Source organism: Mus pahari, chromosome 8, assembly GCF_900095145.1.
Source record: "Mus pahari chromosome 8, PAHARI_EIJ_v1.1, whole genome shotgun sequence".
In the NCBI taxonomy this organism is placed as follows: domain Eukaryota; kingdom Metazoa; phylum Chordata; class Mammalia; order Rodentia; family Muridae; genus Mus; species Mus pahari.
In genome coordinates this window covers 51,971,397-51,985,482 of record NC_034597.1, presented here as the reverse complement: position 1 = coordinate 51,985,482, position 14,086 = coordinate 51,971,397, and the positions used below count along the sequence as shown (strand labels likewise).

General features: G+C 43.4%; 1 protein-coding gene across 4 annotated transcripts in view; it reads left to right on the top strand.

Moving 5' to 3' along the window:
• Tnfrsf19 (TNF receptor superfamily member 19) overlaps window positions 1–13,327 on the top strand; it is an 85,820-nt gene extending 72,493 nt beyond the window's left edge. For all 4 annotated transcript variants that reach the window (XM_021202971.1, XM_029541811.1, XM_021202972.1 and 1 more), the window contains 5 exons: window positions 2,716–2,880; window positions 3,844–3,969; window positions 5,337–5,439; window positions 6,181–6,583; window positions 10,704–13,327. In XM_021202971.1, coding sequence (XP_021058630.1) covers window positions 2,716–2,880; window positions 3,844–3,969; window positions 5,337–5,439; window positions 6,181–6,583; window positions 10,704–10,712 — 806 coding nt within the window. In that variant the 3' untranslated portion in view covers window positions 10,713–13,327. The remainder of the gene's footprint in view (window positions 1–2,715; window positions 2,881–3,843; window positions 3,970–5,336; window positions 5,440–6,180; window positions 6,584–10,703) is intronic.
• The last annotated feature ends 759 nt before the right edge of the window (window positions 13,328–14,086 follow it).

The following is a 14,086-nucleotide window of genomic DNA, read 5'->3' as shown; positions in this document are numbered from 1 at the left end:
GTACTTCCCATTCTCCTTAGGGTCAAAATTACTTAGTAAGTTTACTACATAGAGTAGTAAACTCCCATCTGAGCTAATCTTCCCAGCAACTCTGACAACCCTTACTCTCATTCTTGTTCATGAAATATTTTTGACTGATGTATTTATATAAGCTTAATTATTATAATTTCAGTAATGAATGTTTTGAAGTATGTGGAACAATTACAATGTATGGAACATTTTACAATATATTGGAAAAGCTTGTATATAAGTGCTCAAAGCAGCCTTATTCAAAATAACCCTACAAGAGTTAAAAACAAAGATCCTCTGGTGAATGGATAAACAAATATGGTGTATCTATCTGTTCAGTGAGATCTTATTCAACCATTAAAAGAAGTGAACTCTGGGGGCTGGAGAGATGGATCAGCGGTTAAGAGCACTGGCTGTTCTTCCAGAGATCCTGAGTTCAATTCCCAGCAGCCACATGGTGCTCACAACCATCTGTAATGGGGTCTGATGCACTTCTCTAGTGTGTGTTTGAAAACAGCTACAGTACTCATATAAATATAAATAAGTCTAAAAAAAAAAAAAAAAAAAGAAAAGAAAAGAAAAGAAAAGAAGTGAACTCTGATGCATGTGCACTGTAGATGTATCTTGAAAATATTGTTAAGTAGCAGAAGCCAGTCATGAGGACCACATAATATTATGCAATTCCATCTCTGCAGTCAGTGTCATAGCAACAGAAAGCAGCTCAATGCTTGTCAAGGTCTGAGTGCGAGTGACTGCTTAGGACTTGGGATTGGAGGGTATGTTGGCAATGAACACGTTCTGGAATTAGCCACCATTACCAGAGAGCCTAGTGAATCTACTTGGTGTCCCCGCTGCAGAACTTTGTGCGTGAGTTGTAACAGTGAGAGAACCAGGGCAAATGAGATGGCTCAGCGAGAAAAGGTGTTTGCGGCCAAGCCTGGAGGGCAGAGCTCAGACTTTCCTCTCTAGGACTGACTCATCCAGTGGGGGAGGACTGACCCTAAGTTGTCATCTGATCTCTGTGGGCACACCATTACACTCATGCGCAGACGCATGCACACGGGGACAAATAGATAAGTAAAGGTGGAAAAGTTTAAATCAAGGAAAATACATTTTTTTACATAGCTTTAACTAAAATAGAGTTGTATCACTTCCCCCTCTTCCCTTTCCTCTCTCCAGAAAAATCAACTTCTAAAATATAGACATGGCTATAGACAGGGGGAAAAAAAGCATAGAGATCTTGTTTTGAAATAATATTTCTAGCATTTATTAAAAAGTAAAGATCAAAGTCTAAAATGAAGAAAGTGTGAATGACTAAGGCTTATGTTTCTCTGTCGTCGGAATGCTTGGTATGAAGTGGATGAAAAACCAGCTATTTTGCTCATTGGCAAATCGGGGCACATCTGGATTTCATATTGCTGAATGTTACCGTGGATTTTTTTTTTTTTTTAACCAGTTTAGATGAACAAGATAAAGCCTTTGCTGTGCTCCTGCCTCCCTGAAACTGCAGGGGCTCATTGCTAGCGGCTCTTATTGTTACCAAAGAGTGAAAGAGTGTGGCTAGAAGCAGTTCATCAGTAATTGTGCTCTGCCTTCAGTGGATTTGGATTTTGGTTTTTGGTGATGGTGGAAGGTCACAAAAAGCAGTGGGGTCAATTGTAGCTTACTCAAAGCAAATCTAAAAGTAAAACAGATAAAATATTCCAATGAGAAATATTGTAAGACATCTGAATTACAGTTACACTCCAGAACCAAGTTGCCTATGCCAAAACAGCAGGGCCATCAGCAAGGAGTACCCATGCTCCCTACTGTGTTCAGATTCCAGAGGGAGCGTCTACAGGCTAAACCCAAGTAGTACCGCCATGTCCTAATGCCCTGCTGAACATCTAAGGCGTTAGTGAGATCCTCAAAATGAGAGCCCAGACCCAAGGCATCGTTAGTTCATCTTTTCACTTGTTCTTCCCCACTGTAGAGGCAACAGTACTCTAATTATACAGTGTGTTCTTTAAAAGGGGTGATTTAGGACCAGTACTAAAAGCTCTGTTGCCTCTCAGTGCAGTAAAGTTCAGTTGCCTCTTAAGTGAATTGAACTTGAGAAGGCCTGTGTGAGTTTGATGTTAGGTCAAACCATAATGTATGTTAGCTGGTTAACTAGACTCTATCTGCCTGTACAGAGCTTGAGCCAATAGTTCCTTACACTATAGTTTACATATATGCTTTATTCTAAGGGGCTACAAAGAATTTGACGTACTATAAAAAACAAAACAAAACCAAAAACCAAAACCCAAAAACCAAAACCCAAAAAACCATTAGCATGAGTTGGGCCTGGAGAGATGGATCAGCAGTTAAAATGCCGTCTACAAAAGCAGTGAGCTTTCGGCTCAGAGTTCAGGAACCCCCAAAACCATGTAAACCCTGGGTGTGCATGGCAGCCCACCTGAAGTCCTGTATTGGAAAGGGTGAGACAGGAAATCCCTAGAACAAGCTAGACTAGCTCGGTGGATGAGCTCTGGGTTCAACTGAAAGACCTTGACTCAATGAACAAGGTGGAGAGCAAACCAGGAAGACACACAAACACACACACACACACACACACACACACACACACAAAACACATGCATGTTCATCACATACACATGAGAAAGGAAGACAAAAGTTTAAGCTTCAGAATCTGGCAAACCTCTGACCTGTTGCCGTCACTCTTAGGTACCAGCAAGGTGAACCTTGTGAAGATCTCTTCCACTGTCTCCAGCCCTCGGGACACGGCGCTGGCTGCTGTCATCTGCAGTGCTCTGGCCACAGTGCTGCTCGCCCTGCTCATCCTGTGTGTCATCTACTGCAAGAGGCAGTTCATGGAGAAGAAACCCAGCTGTAAGCTCCTGTCCCCCTGTCTTACTGTGAAATGAGCTTGTTAGCATTGTCACCCAAGAGTTCTCAAGACACATGGCTAAGACCCAAGACCTAAAGAGCATCACCAGCTACTTAGAATATAAGATACAGGAAAATGAGCCTCTTCAGGAATCTCAGGGCCTCATAGGGATGCTGGCAAGGCTGTGATGTCCCAAGGCTACCAGGAAAAAAATAAAAGTTGTCTATACCCTACATACTTAGCAAATTATTTTAAACTGTGTGTGCCTCTGCATAAGAAGAATCAGGTAGTCCTCAGCTTGCCATCATTAGGTTCCATTTTTTAGTATCATTATTATCTGAAATTGTATCTCTTAAGCCACTTTGCTTCTGGCTTTCAGCCCATATGCAGGAAATTATGTAGACACTGATATGAAACAGGTTGGGCTATAGTTGAGTGGTAGAGCAATTGCCTATCATGTGCAAGGCCCTGGGGTTTAATTCCCAGCACACATGAAAAATGTGGGGGTTGGAAACTGGAGAGATGACTCAGTGGTTAAGAGCACTAGCTGCTCTTTAAGAAGAAGGTTCAATTCCCAGCATCTACACAGTAACTTACAAGTATCTGTAAGTCCACTCCCAGGGGATCTCATGCCCTCTCTGACCTTCATGGGCACTGGGCATGCATGTGGTGCACAGATATACATGCAAGCAAAATACCCTTTCGCATAGAATAATAAAAAATGTTTAAGTGTGTGTGGGGGGGGGGAGGTATAATGACATAGGCTTTGTATTGCTTGAGTTTGCCCACTGTAGGATCACAGAAACACTAATCTTTGGAAAGTTGGCATACAGAGTGTCTTCAGTTTACTGTCTTCAGAGTGTCTTGGGGTACACGGAAGGACTACATGGGATAATGGTGTTGACTCTTTAAAAATACAAATACAAATGGAGAAGTGTTGACTGCGGATCTCTCCTCTCCACTAGGGTCTCTGCGGTCACAGGACATTCAGTACAATGACTCTGAGCTGTCATGCTTTGACCAGCCTCAGCTCCGCCACTGTGCCCATAGAACATGCTGTCAGTATCACCGGGACTCAGCCCCAACATATGGTGAGTTGGGATATGAAGGGCCTAGAGGAACCAGGAGTGCAGAATGGGACTGGAAAGCTGGGCATAGCTGAGTTCAGCTCTTATTCTTCAGAGTGGGTGGCAGTGGATCACAGGCTGATTTTCCAGTCATGGCTGACCCTTCTCCATGACTTTCCTCTGCTGTCTTTGGTTTGGGTGTTCCAGATCTCTCCATTTGGAGTCGGTGTCACTTGCAGTGACTTCTTCCTGCTGTGTACGTTAGTCAGGGTTATTGTGGCTGCACTGAAACTCCATGACTAAAAGAAGCTTGGGAGGAAAGGGTATATTTGGCTTACATCAAGGGAATGTAATTTATTTGTCCGTGTACATCAAGGGAAGCCAAGGCAGAAACTCAATCAGTGCAAGAATTTGGAGGCAGGAGCTGATGCAGACAGAAGCCATGGAGGGGGTGCTGCTTCCTGGCTTGCTCTTCATGGTTTGTTCAGCCTGCTTTCTTATAGAACCCGGAACCACCTACAGTCTTCTGGGCCTTCCACCATCAATCATTCATTAAGAAAATGCCCTATAGGCTTGCCTGCAGACCCAGCTTATGGAGACATCTTTTCAATTAAGTTTCTCTCCTGTCAGAAGACTCCACCTTGTGTCAAGTTGATATAAAACTCACCAGTACGCCTTGGTTACCTGGTCAAGTCAAACCAAACACTCGTGTGTCTGGTTTCAATGACTTCTGTAAGGAAGAGGGGGGAGAAAGAGGTTCACATCAGGGTCCAGCCTTGTCTGCCTCTTGGCCTGTCACTGGAAAAAAACCATTAGGGAATATTAACACAGGTGGAAATGTACCTCTGACCCAGGCAGACAAAGGTGACGTGACTCTCAGTCCTTACTCCATGCCTCAGCCGATGATCCTCGGCATACAAACTCCAATGGCTAATGGTATTATCACTGGTGCCAGTCTGGCCTAGTATCCCTCTCTATTGTCCTGAGTTTCTGGTTCATCTGAGTGTAGTACCAATGACGGTATCAAGTCATCGCTTGGGGACTATTATCTACTTCATTACTCATATTCCAGGGTGGTTGGACTGGCCCCTTGGAATCGCCCAGTGTCTCTTTGTGATGTTGCAGAATGGACCATCTTGGTCCATGTGTCACACAGGGAATGAGAATGTTTTACCCTCGTCCCCTCCTTCCTGACTGGTCTCATTGTATAGCCCAGGTCGGGTTAAGACACCCATCTGTCCTCTTGCTTCAGTCTGGACACCAGTGTGCAGTTCCTCCTTCTGCTAAACAGTCACCCAGACCTTTCCAAAGGGAGCCAGGTTTAGCTGGAATGAACAAGAAAGTTCAGGAAAAAAGGAAGCCCCCTGCCTCACGCTTTTCTGCCTTCTCAGGGCCTGTTCACCTGATTCCACCCTTGTGCTGTGAAGAAGCCCGCAGCTCTGCCCGAGCCGTGCTTGGCTGCGGGCTGCATTCTACCGCTACACTTCAGGAGAGGTAACTGTCCTTCTAGTCAACAATGGATATTCCTGTTTGCAAACATGTATCCTGATTTACCAGCTTTGTGTTAAACTGTTGAATTCTGCCTCTTAACCATTGAACCTGAGAGAGTCCCCTGCAGGGATTGCAGGGGTCGCTGCTAACAAGTACCACCTTCTGGCACTTTCTTCCCTTTCGCTCTATCTTTATAAGATTTTAAAGTATATGTGTGTGTTTCTGTGTGCAAGCATGTGTATACAAGTACTGGTGCCCTCAAGAGGCCAACAGGGTCAGATCCCCCTGGAGAGGGTGTTACAGGTGGCTCTAAGTCTCCTGGTGCAGGTGCAGGGAACTGAGCTCAGATCCCAGGAGCAGTGTGTGTATGGGCTTAACAGCTCAGCTCTCTCCCCAGCTTCTATTCCTGAGATTTCTTTTATTTCGAAGTAAGGGCTCACTCATCACAATCTGTTGGCATACTGTTCTAAAACAACAATCACAAAAACTCAATTAAGACTAAGAAGATGCGGGTGTTAGACATTGGATATGCTTATATTGATTAGAAATAGGTATAGAAATCAATTTTAAGGTCAATGGAATAGCTTTAGTAGCCATACTGAGGCAAATTTAAAACAATAAATAGCACCGGAATTCTTAGTGTGTGGGTATTACACACACTTAAAATTATAGCTGAAATACTCTTCTGTAGTAATGGTTTTCATCACTGTATGACACTGACAAACCTTTTGGATGTGTGTTCAGAAACCCGGCTTCTCTGGGGGACACGATGCCAGCCTTCTTCGAGTCTGTTTCCCGTTCCATCTGCGCTGAGTTTTCTGATGCCTGGCCTCTGATGCAGAGTCCTCTGGGCGGTGACAGTTCTCTCTGTGACTCTTATCCTGAACTCACTGGAGAAGATATCAATTCCCTCAATCCTGAAAACGAAAGCTCAACGTCTCTGGATTCCAGTGGTGGCCAGGATCTGGCTGGGACAGCTGCTCCAGATTCTTCTGGAAATGTTTCAGAATCTACTGACTCACCTAGACATGGTGGTACTGGTACAGTCTGGGAGCAGACACTAGCTCAGGATGCTCAAAGGACTCCAAGCCGAGGAGGCTGGGAAGGCAGGGACAACCTGAATCTAGCCACAACCACAGCCTTCCAGGTGAGACAGCGATGGTTGTCAGTGTGAGTCAGGCAATGGTCTGTGCTAGACCGGAGGGGACCAAACTCCATCCCCACATTGAAATCTGGAGCGGGAGAAGAGGGAGAGCTATATTTTATTATTTCTTATGTATACATTATTTTGTATACATAAAAGAGAAGAGGTTTTTTTTTTAAAGACTTATTTATTTATTTTATGTATATGAGTATGCTATCACTGTCTTCAGACACACCAGAAGAGGGCATCAGATCCCATTACAGATGGTTGTGAGCCACCATGTGGTTGCTGGGAATTGAACTCAGGACCTCTGGAAAAGCAGCCAGTGCTTTTAACCGCTGAGCCATCTCTCCAGCCAGAGAAGAGTCTTAAAATAAATTTCAAGACTTTTTTTTTTTTTTTTTTTAAAACAAACAACCATTTTATGGGAGCACAAAGGGCATATACATTCTTCCTTGTCTTCTCAAATCTGTCAGTGCTTCCTGACAAGGAGGCGCCTACACAAGATCCTGTCTCAAGAAAACATGTTTGTAAGCATATCTTATACTCTAATATAAATGGTGGCTTAAGGTCCCTATTGCTGTGACAAATGAAAACACCTACAAAACACTCCTGCACCTATAGCTCAGGGAACATTGCAGAAGAGGGTCAGAGAGACTATAACAGCCAGAGGATCAGGGAGTTTTCTGTGAGACTGTGTCTCCTAGTAACATAAGAAGCCACAAACTCTCAGTAATGTGACTGCCGAGCAGGCAAAGGATGACACCAGCAGACATGCCAAACTGGATAGGGAAAAGTCCAAAGCTACACAAAGAACTCCAGGTGGCTGAGGAGAGCTGGGAGGGGGAGGGGAGGTGGCCTTTCTTAGGACAAAGCATGCCGGTTGGTTGGCCAGTGCCAAACAATCAGCCCTGAAAACATACATACAAGTAACATTATACAGACTGAACAGGTTACATTTAGGAATAAATATGTATATACAAATACATATGTGCATGTAATAACAATGGAAAAAGATCACAGATTTGAAGGAGATGCAGAGGGGTATATGGGTGGATTTGGATTATTATATAATAATATATAATATATTACATATAATATATATTGTATACTATATATTTTATATAGTATACTATATAAATATATATATGTATATATATGTATATATATATATATATATATATATATATATATATATATATAGAGAGAGAGAGAGAGAGAGAGAGAGAGAGAGAGAGAGAGAAGAAGGAAAGGTAGACCCACCATCATCAAAATCAGCTTGGGGAAGAGAGGGTTGGTTGACTTTGGCTTAACAACTCTCAGCTGACACTCCATTGCTGAAGGAAGTCAGGACTTAGGACAGGAACTCAAACAGGGCAGAAACCTGGTGACAAGGGCTGATGCAGGAACCTTGAAGGGGTACTGCTTACTGGCTTGTTCCCCATTGCTTGTTCAGCCTGCTTTCTTTTAGAATCCAGAACTACCATCCCAGGGGAGTCACAGTGCAGTTATCTGGGCCTTCCCACATCATTAAGAAAATGTCCTACAGGCTTGGCCACAGGCCAATGGGGTGGGACATTTCCATAGTTTAGGGTCCATCTTCTCAAATGACTCTAACTTGTGTAAAGTTGACATTAAACTAGCTATCACAAATGGCAATAAGGAAAGACAGCTCAGATAATTATCATCATCTACATAAAGATAACTTTCAATCCAAATAATTGTAGGAAGGGCATAATTTTATATGACATGAATCCAGGAAGAAGATGTGACTTTCAGCTTGCACAGCAAAAGTTAATCATGACAGAGTTACTTTCTGAGATATGCTATCTTACAGTCCACAGGTAATTTAGGAACATCTAACTAGAACATTCTAAATTTAGGAAAAGAATTTCTAGAATGTAAACCATTTCCATACCCCCCCTACACACACACACACACACACACACACACACACACACACACACACACACACAATAGAAACAAAACCAACATTTTGAAAAGACTCCCTTCTGGGTTCTGAAAAGTCCTTCCTCGTCAGGTATTATACTTACTGAATTTGTGAGACTGAAGCCTCCACACACGCTGGCCCCCTCGTGGGCTTGCGGCAGCCAAGTGTTGAGCTTAACTAATTTTGCCGTTATCTCACTAGTGCATTCAAAGAAGCAGTTCTCAGTTCCTTTTAACAGGCTCATTTTTTTTTTCCAGGTAGACAATACACTTACTTCTCATAAGTAATTTGATACTACCAAATGAGGTAGCACACACTTAGGAAGATCACCATAAGTTCAAGACCAGCCTAGGGTACATAGTGAGTTACACAACATCATGGGCTACATAGAAAGACTCTGGTTTTTGTTTGTTTGTTTGTTTTGTTTTGTTTCTGTTTTTGTTTTTTTAAAAGCCAACAAAAATCAAACAAAAGAGACTTTTTTTCTCCATCAGCTTCCTATTAGGAGCAAAGCATGGAACATCTAGATCAGCGTGTGCATGGTTTAGGTTGATTCTTAGTTAACTTGACTCCATTGCATAGATTCATTTGGAATTCAGAAAGGAGCTTATTATTCCCACCAGAAGCAGCTCCAGCCCTGGTGTGAGGCTACGATTTCCAAAGCTTGATGACTTTGTCTCCCGAGCCAGTATTTTTACACACTAGTGTTCTTGTGGGTGCTTTAAGACCACCCAGGATCGGATGGTGATGCTCCTGGTTCAGGATAAGTATATAGGTGTGAGAGCTAGCTGCCTTTAGCATCCATGGGTCCATTTAAATTTCATTCTCCCTGTGCCCATCCGGGCAGAGGGGAGCAGAACTGAGGGATGTGTGGTGTCTGCTGTTGAGATCTTTGAGAGAAGGAAGCTAGCTTGTTTCCTTCCAGGAAAAGCTTGCTTGGTGGTTTTATAACGTGACTTTTTGTTGTTATCAGGGCTGAGAAGCACATGTGGGTGTCAGAGGACAATTTGTAAGCATTGGTTCTCTCCTTCTACCATGGGTTCTAGGGATTGAACTCCATGCATGGCAAGTGCTTTACCCATGAGCTATGGTGCAGGTCCTCTTGGTGTTACTTTTTAAACATCAGTTAATGTCAACAGTGATATAGCTCGACTGGTAAACGGGCTTGCAGCCAAGCCTGATGACCTGAGTTGAATCCTTGGAATGGACATGGTGGAAGGAGAGGACTGACTCTTGAGAGTTATTTTCTGATTTCATATGCACCAATGACACAACCATCCTTCCAACTGTAAACAGTAAACAAACGAACAAATGAATAACTCAGCAGAAGGCACAGAGGTAGGAGAAGCTCTGAGAGGACCACCCAGTTTTCCAGTCTACCTATCTGCTTTTCGCATGTGATAAAAGGAGGGTGGCTGGCTTCCTGCAATAGAGTCAGCAGGTTTGCTACTGTTGCATCAGTTGGTCAAGTATTTGGTAATGACTGTCTTCAGAGAGACTTCAGAACCTCAGGTTTCTAGATAACCTCTTTACCTAGAAACATTTCCCTTAGGTTTACCTAGGTTATCAATGCAAATTGGTGATAAACACATTCCTCAGGGGCAGCGTGTGAAAGCAAGGCTCTAGCTCCTTCCAGCAGAATTCAGTCAGCTGATGCCCACTCCCTTTTGGAAGGGAGGTTATACTTCCTGTGATCTGGCACTTTGTTGAGAATAATTGTCTCAAGGAGACAATTCTATTCCAGGAAGACCATAAAGAGCAGTCCTACTTTTTGCAGACAACTACCAGGCATGGAAGACTGAGGCTCTATGACTGAGGTGACAGAGTGGTGAGGTTCACTGGACACCTCTGTTTCTGGTGGCCGTGAATGACTTAGCTACGAATACTTTAGGAAGCCCCACACTGAAGCAGTGTCTTCAAATGGTCCTGTGAGGTCGAGAAACAAAAGAATCATTTTTTTAAAAGTCATTGTGATTATTATGGGTTACATTCTCATTTCTCAAGTACTCAGTAAAACTTGTATTACTTTCCCAGAGGACATAGTAAAGGATGCTGGAGTGCGTGACACCATTCTCTGTAGCTCTCTATGAACAGTCAGTTTGAGAATGACCCAGTGGCAGGTTTAACGTAGAAGACATCATTTTTCAAGCTTTTCCTCTGTTGCTGTTTTAGGATGCCTGAAGGCCATCTTCCTGACGTGGAGGTGTGGGTCTGGACACGCCTGTGGTGAGGCCTTACAAACTGAGCCGTCTTGACCTTCTATGGTGTCTGGAAGCAAAACTAAATCTGGCAGCATTTCCATCCTTTCAGCCACGAACTTCTGAGCCAGACCAGCTGTAAGCTGAAACCCCAGCAGGAAGCAAGGAGAGACTGAAGGCGGCCTTGGGACCTGTGCTTCTTCCCTCAACGGGAACCTTAGCTGGGGCCAATTTGAAGGACCCATGGGTGGGACGTGCTGCCCGTGAGATTGTGGGCACGCGGCAGGACCCAGCCTGGCTCCTTCTTACGTCCACAGTGAATGTGGTTTCACAAGACCCAGAGTATAAACTTTCATAGACATTCTCTTTTCGAAATAATCCATTACCCTGTGGGAAAAAAGAAAAGGCCTTAGCAGATTCCTTTCTTAGATTGTAGGCAGAGCTCTGGCGGTTTCTGTTGAAGAAAGGCACTTTCTAATCAGCAGAATGCTATACTTCAGTGGTTTGAAGGGGCTTTGTAGCCCTGCCTGAACTGTAGTTTGGTGAAGTCGACTGGCCTATCTGGTACCAGCAGTTCTTCTGGCCTCTTCCTCGTGGATGTACAGCAGCACTGACAGAAGAGGCCTGAGTTATTGAAAGTGGCTGTGAATGTGGTTAAGAATGTAGCGGGTTGGGGGAGGGGCGGTAGGAGGGGACAGCGTATCGCTTTAAAGTTAAAACTACCTACTATGCATATTCTGAAGGCTGTATGTTAGGACTGCTGACTGTGGATGCCTGTGTTAGTGCTGCCCTGTGCTGAACTTCCAAGGCCCCGATTTCTTATCTAGAAAGGAGACATTTATGAGTCTAGTAATCTATGATTGACACCTGAGCTTACACAAAAGGCATCAACACACCAAGCTCACTTCTGAAGAGGCCTTCAGTGAGAACATTAGATGCACATTAGAACTGGACATGGAAGAGCATGGTTGGCCCAGTTTGGGAGAATAGAATGCCTGTGTCATCTAGTCTGACTAAGGCTTTGTAATACGGCATTCTGATATAGGGGTGCTGTGGAAGGTATCCCCTCTTCTTCCGTGACAGCATTTACCTTCCAGAACAATCTCTAAGGCTAAAGAAAACCTGGGGCTCATTTTCTCTTCATCCTTCCCCCTATGGCTTCACTGAGCAAGATAGCCTTGGTTTCCAGTTTGAAGTTACTTGAGCAGATCCGACCTCGTCCTTTCGACTCTCTGCTGGTGCTCTGTTCCATCCACACTTTAACAGGAGCCCAATCTGTGAGCGTCAGTGTGAGAGGATTCACTAGCAGATTGGTTCTGAAGCTGCCCTGCTTAAATCAGGCTCTTACCGAACACTGAAACCAAACATCAAGGTGCCACCTTCCTAGACCTTTTTTTTAAAATTTTCTGTTTACCCCCATTGTTTTCTCATTATAAGACATGAGTAGATTTAATGAGCCCTCTTCCTGTAGCCTCTCTCTATTCCTAATTATAGCTTTTTGATGTGTGTCTTCTGATTTGTCCGTATCTATTGCTTCTCATGCCATCTGTTCCTTTACCAGATGTAGAAAGAACGCTGCCATAGAGCATCCTGTGGTAGCCCACATCTGCTTTTATGTCCCCATAGTGCCCAGTCATAACCTATTGGGATTTTTGTTTGTATGTACATCCCCAACCGTTATTATGAGAACTGACTTTAGGGCAGTCGTAAAGTATTTAGGATGTAAGCAGCAGACGTCCATGAGGATGCAAGCTGGGCTCCCCTGAGTGGCCTCCTTGTGCACATGTGTGTGTCATTGCTTGCAACCCAATCATCTCTGTTATGACAGGGATGATCAAAGCCAGCAGGGTTGTGTTCCTTTGTGTAACCTGAAGATATTTTCCACATGCCGAGCCCTGATGGACTTCAAAGACAGACACAGCTGGGGAAAGCCAATCTGATGGAAAGGAGACTCTAGCCCCCCAAATCCTGAAACATCACTTTTAATCAGAAGAGAAATCCCGGGGGTTAAAAATTGATTTCATTTGATACTGCATTTGGAAGATCCTGGGTTATCATCAAAAAGGAGACATCCTCCCGCCAGACACTCTAGAAACGTGCAATGGTGTTTTACATTTCACATTCTTTGGAAATAAGAGGGAAAATCTACAACCACTGCACTTCACATTATTGGAACATCTTACAAGGCTGTTTACATAGGAGCTGGCATTCTGATATCAGACACTGGTATAGAGAGACATCTAGGCATAGGGGGCACCAGTGCCACCTTTCCTGTGGCAGAAGCCAGGACAAGGACTTTTGAATCAGTTAGTCAAGTCATGTGTTCTCTATTTTGGATATATGGAATATAGTTTGAATAGCAGGATTTTCTACTTTAAGGAGTTACTGCTGCTGTTACTTATTGTAAGTACCGCTGTCTGTGTTAGAAGAAAAAGAACAGAAAAGGAAAGAGACAGAATCATGGCTCTTAAGATAGTTTGCTTCAGCTTAAATTCTATCCCAACTGTTTTACATACTGAATTTATCAACTGTAAGTTATCGCTTTTTTTTTTAGTGCTTTTTAAAAATTGTGAATAAAATTGATACTTGTTATTCTTAGTTATGTATCAAGTCAAAACGATTTTGTAGTTGTGGTTATATTTTACTTGCTTCAGAAATTCATGTGTGTGTCATGCAGTCATGGAGCGTGACACACAAGCCACAGTGAGGGGCACACAGAGCCACTGTGGAGGACAAGTCATCATAAAAATCACACAGTTATCGCAAGGGCACATGAATCACTGTGAAGGTCACAGAAGTCATTGTGAAGGCAAAAAAGCCTTCCTGGAGCTCACACAGAATAATTGCAAGGGCAGAAAAGTCTCTGTAAGGGCACACAAAGTCACTGTGAAGGTCACACAGAGTCACTGAGAGAGGGTACACAGAGTCACTGTGAAGGTCACACAGAGTCACTGTGAGAGAACACAGAGTCAGTATGAAGGTCACAGAAAGTCATTGTTAGCGTGATAGTCATTGTAAAGAGCATTCAGGGTCATTTGTGAGGGTATACAAACTCATTGTGATGGTCACAAAAGAGTTAAGCAGAGATGTGTTGGAAGAGTTACTCGGAGTCATTGTGATGGCATATAAAGTCATTTCGAAGGTCACACAGTAACTATGTGGGCACACAGTCATCTGGAGAGGGAACACAAATGATTGTGAAGACACATAAAGTCATTGAGAGGCCACAAAACATCATTCTGAAAGTCACACAAAATCATTGCTAGGGTACACAAAATCACTGTGAAAGACACACAGCTATTATGAGGACACAAAAAGTTATTGTGAGGGTGACATAGAGTAACTGTGAAGATAAGA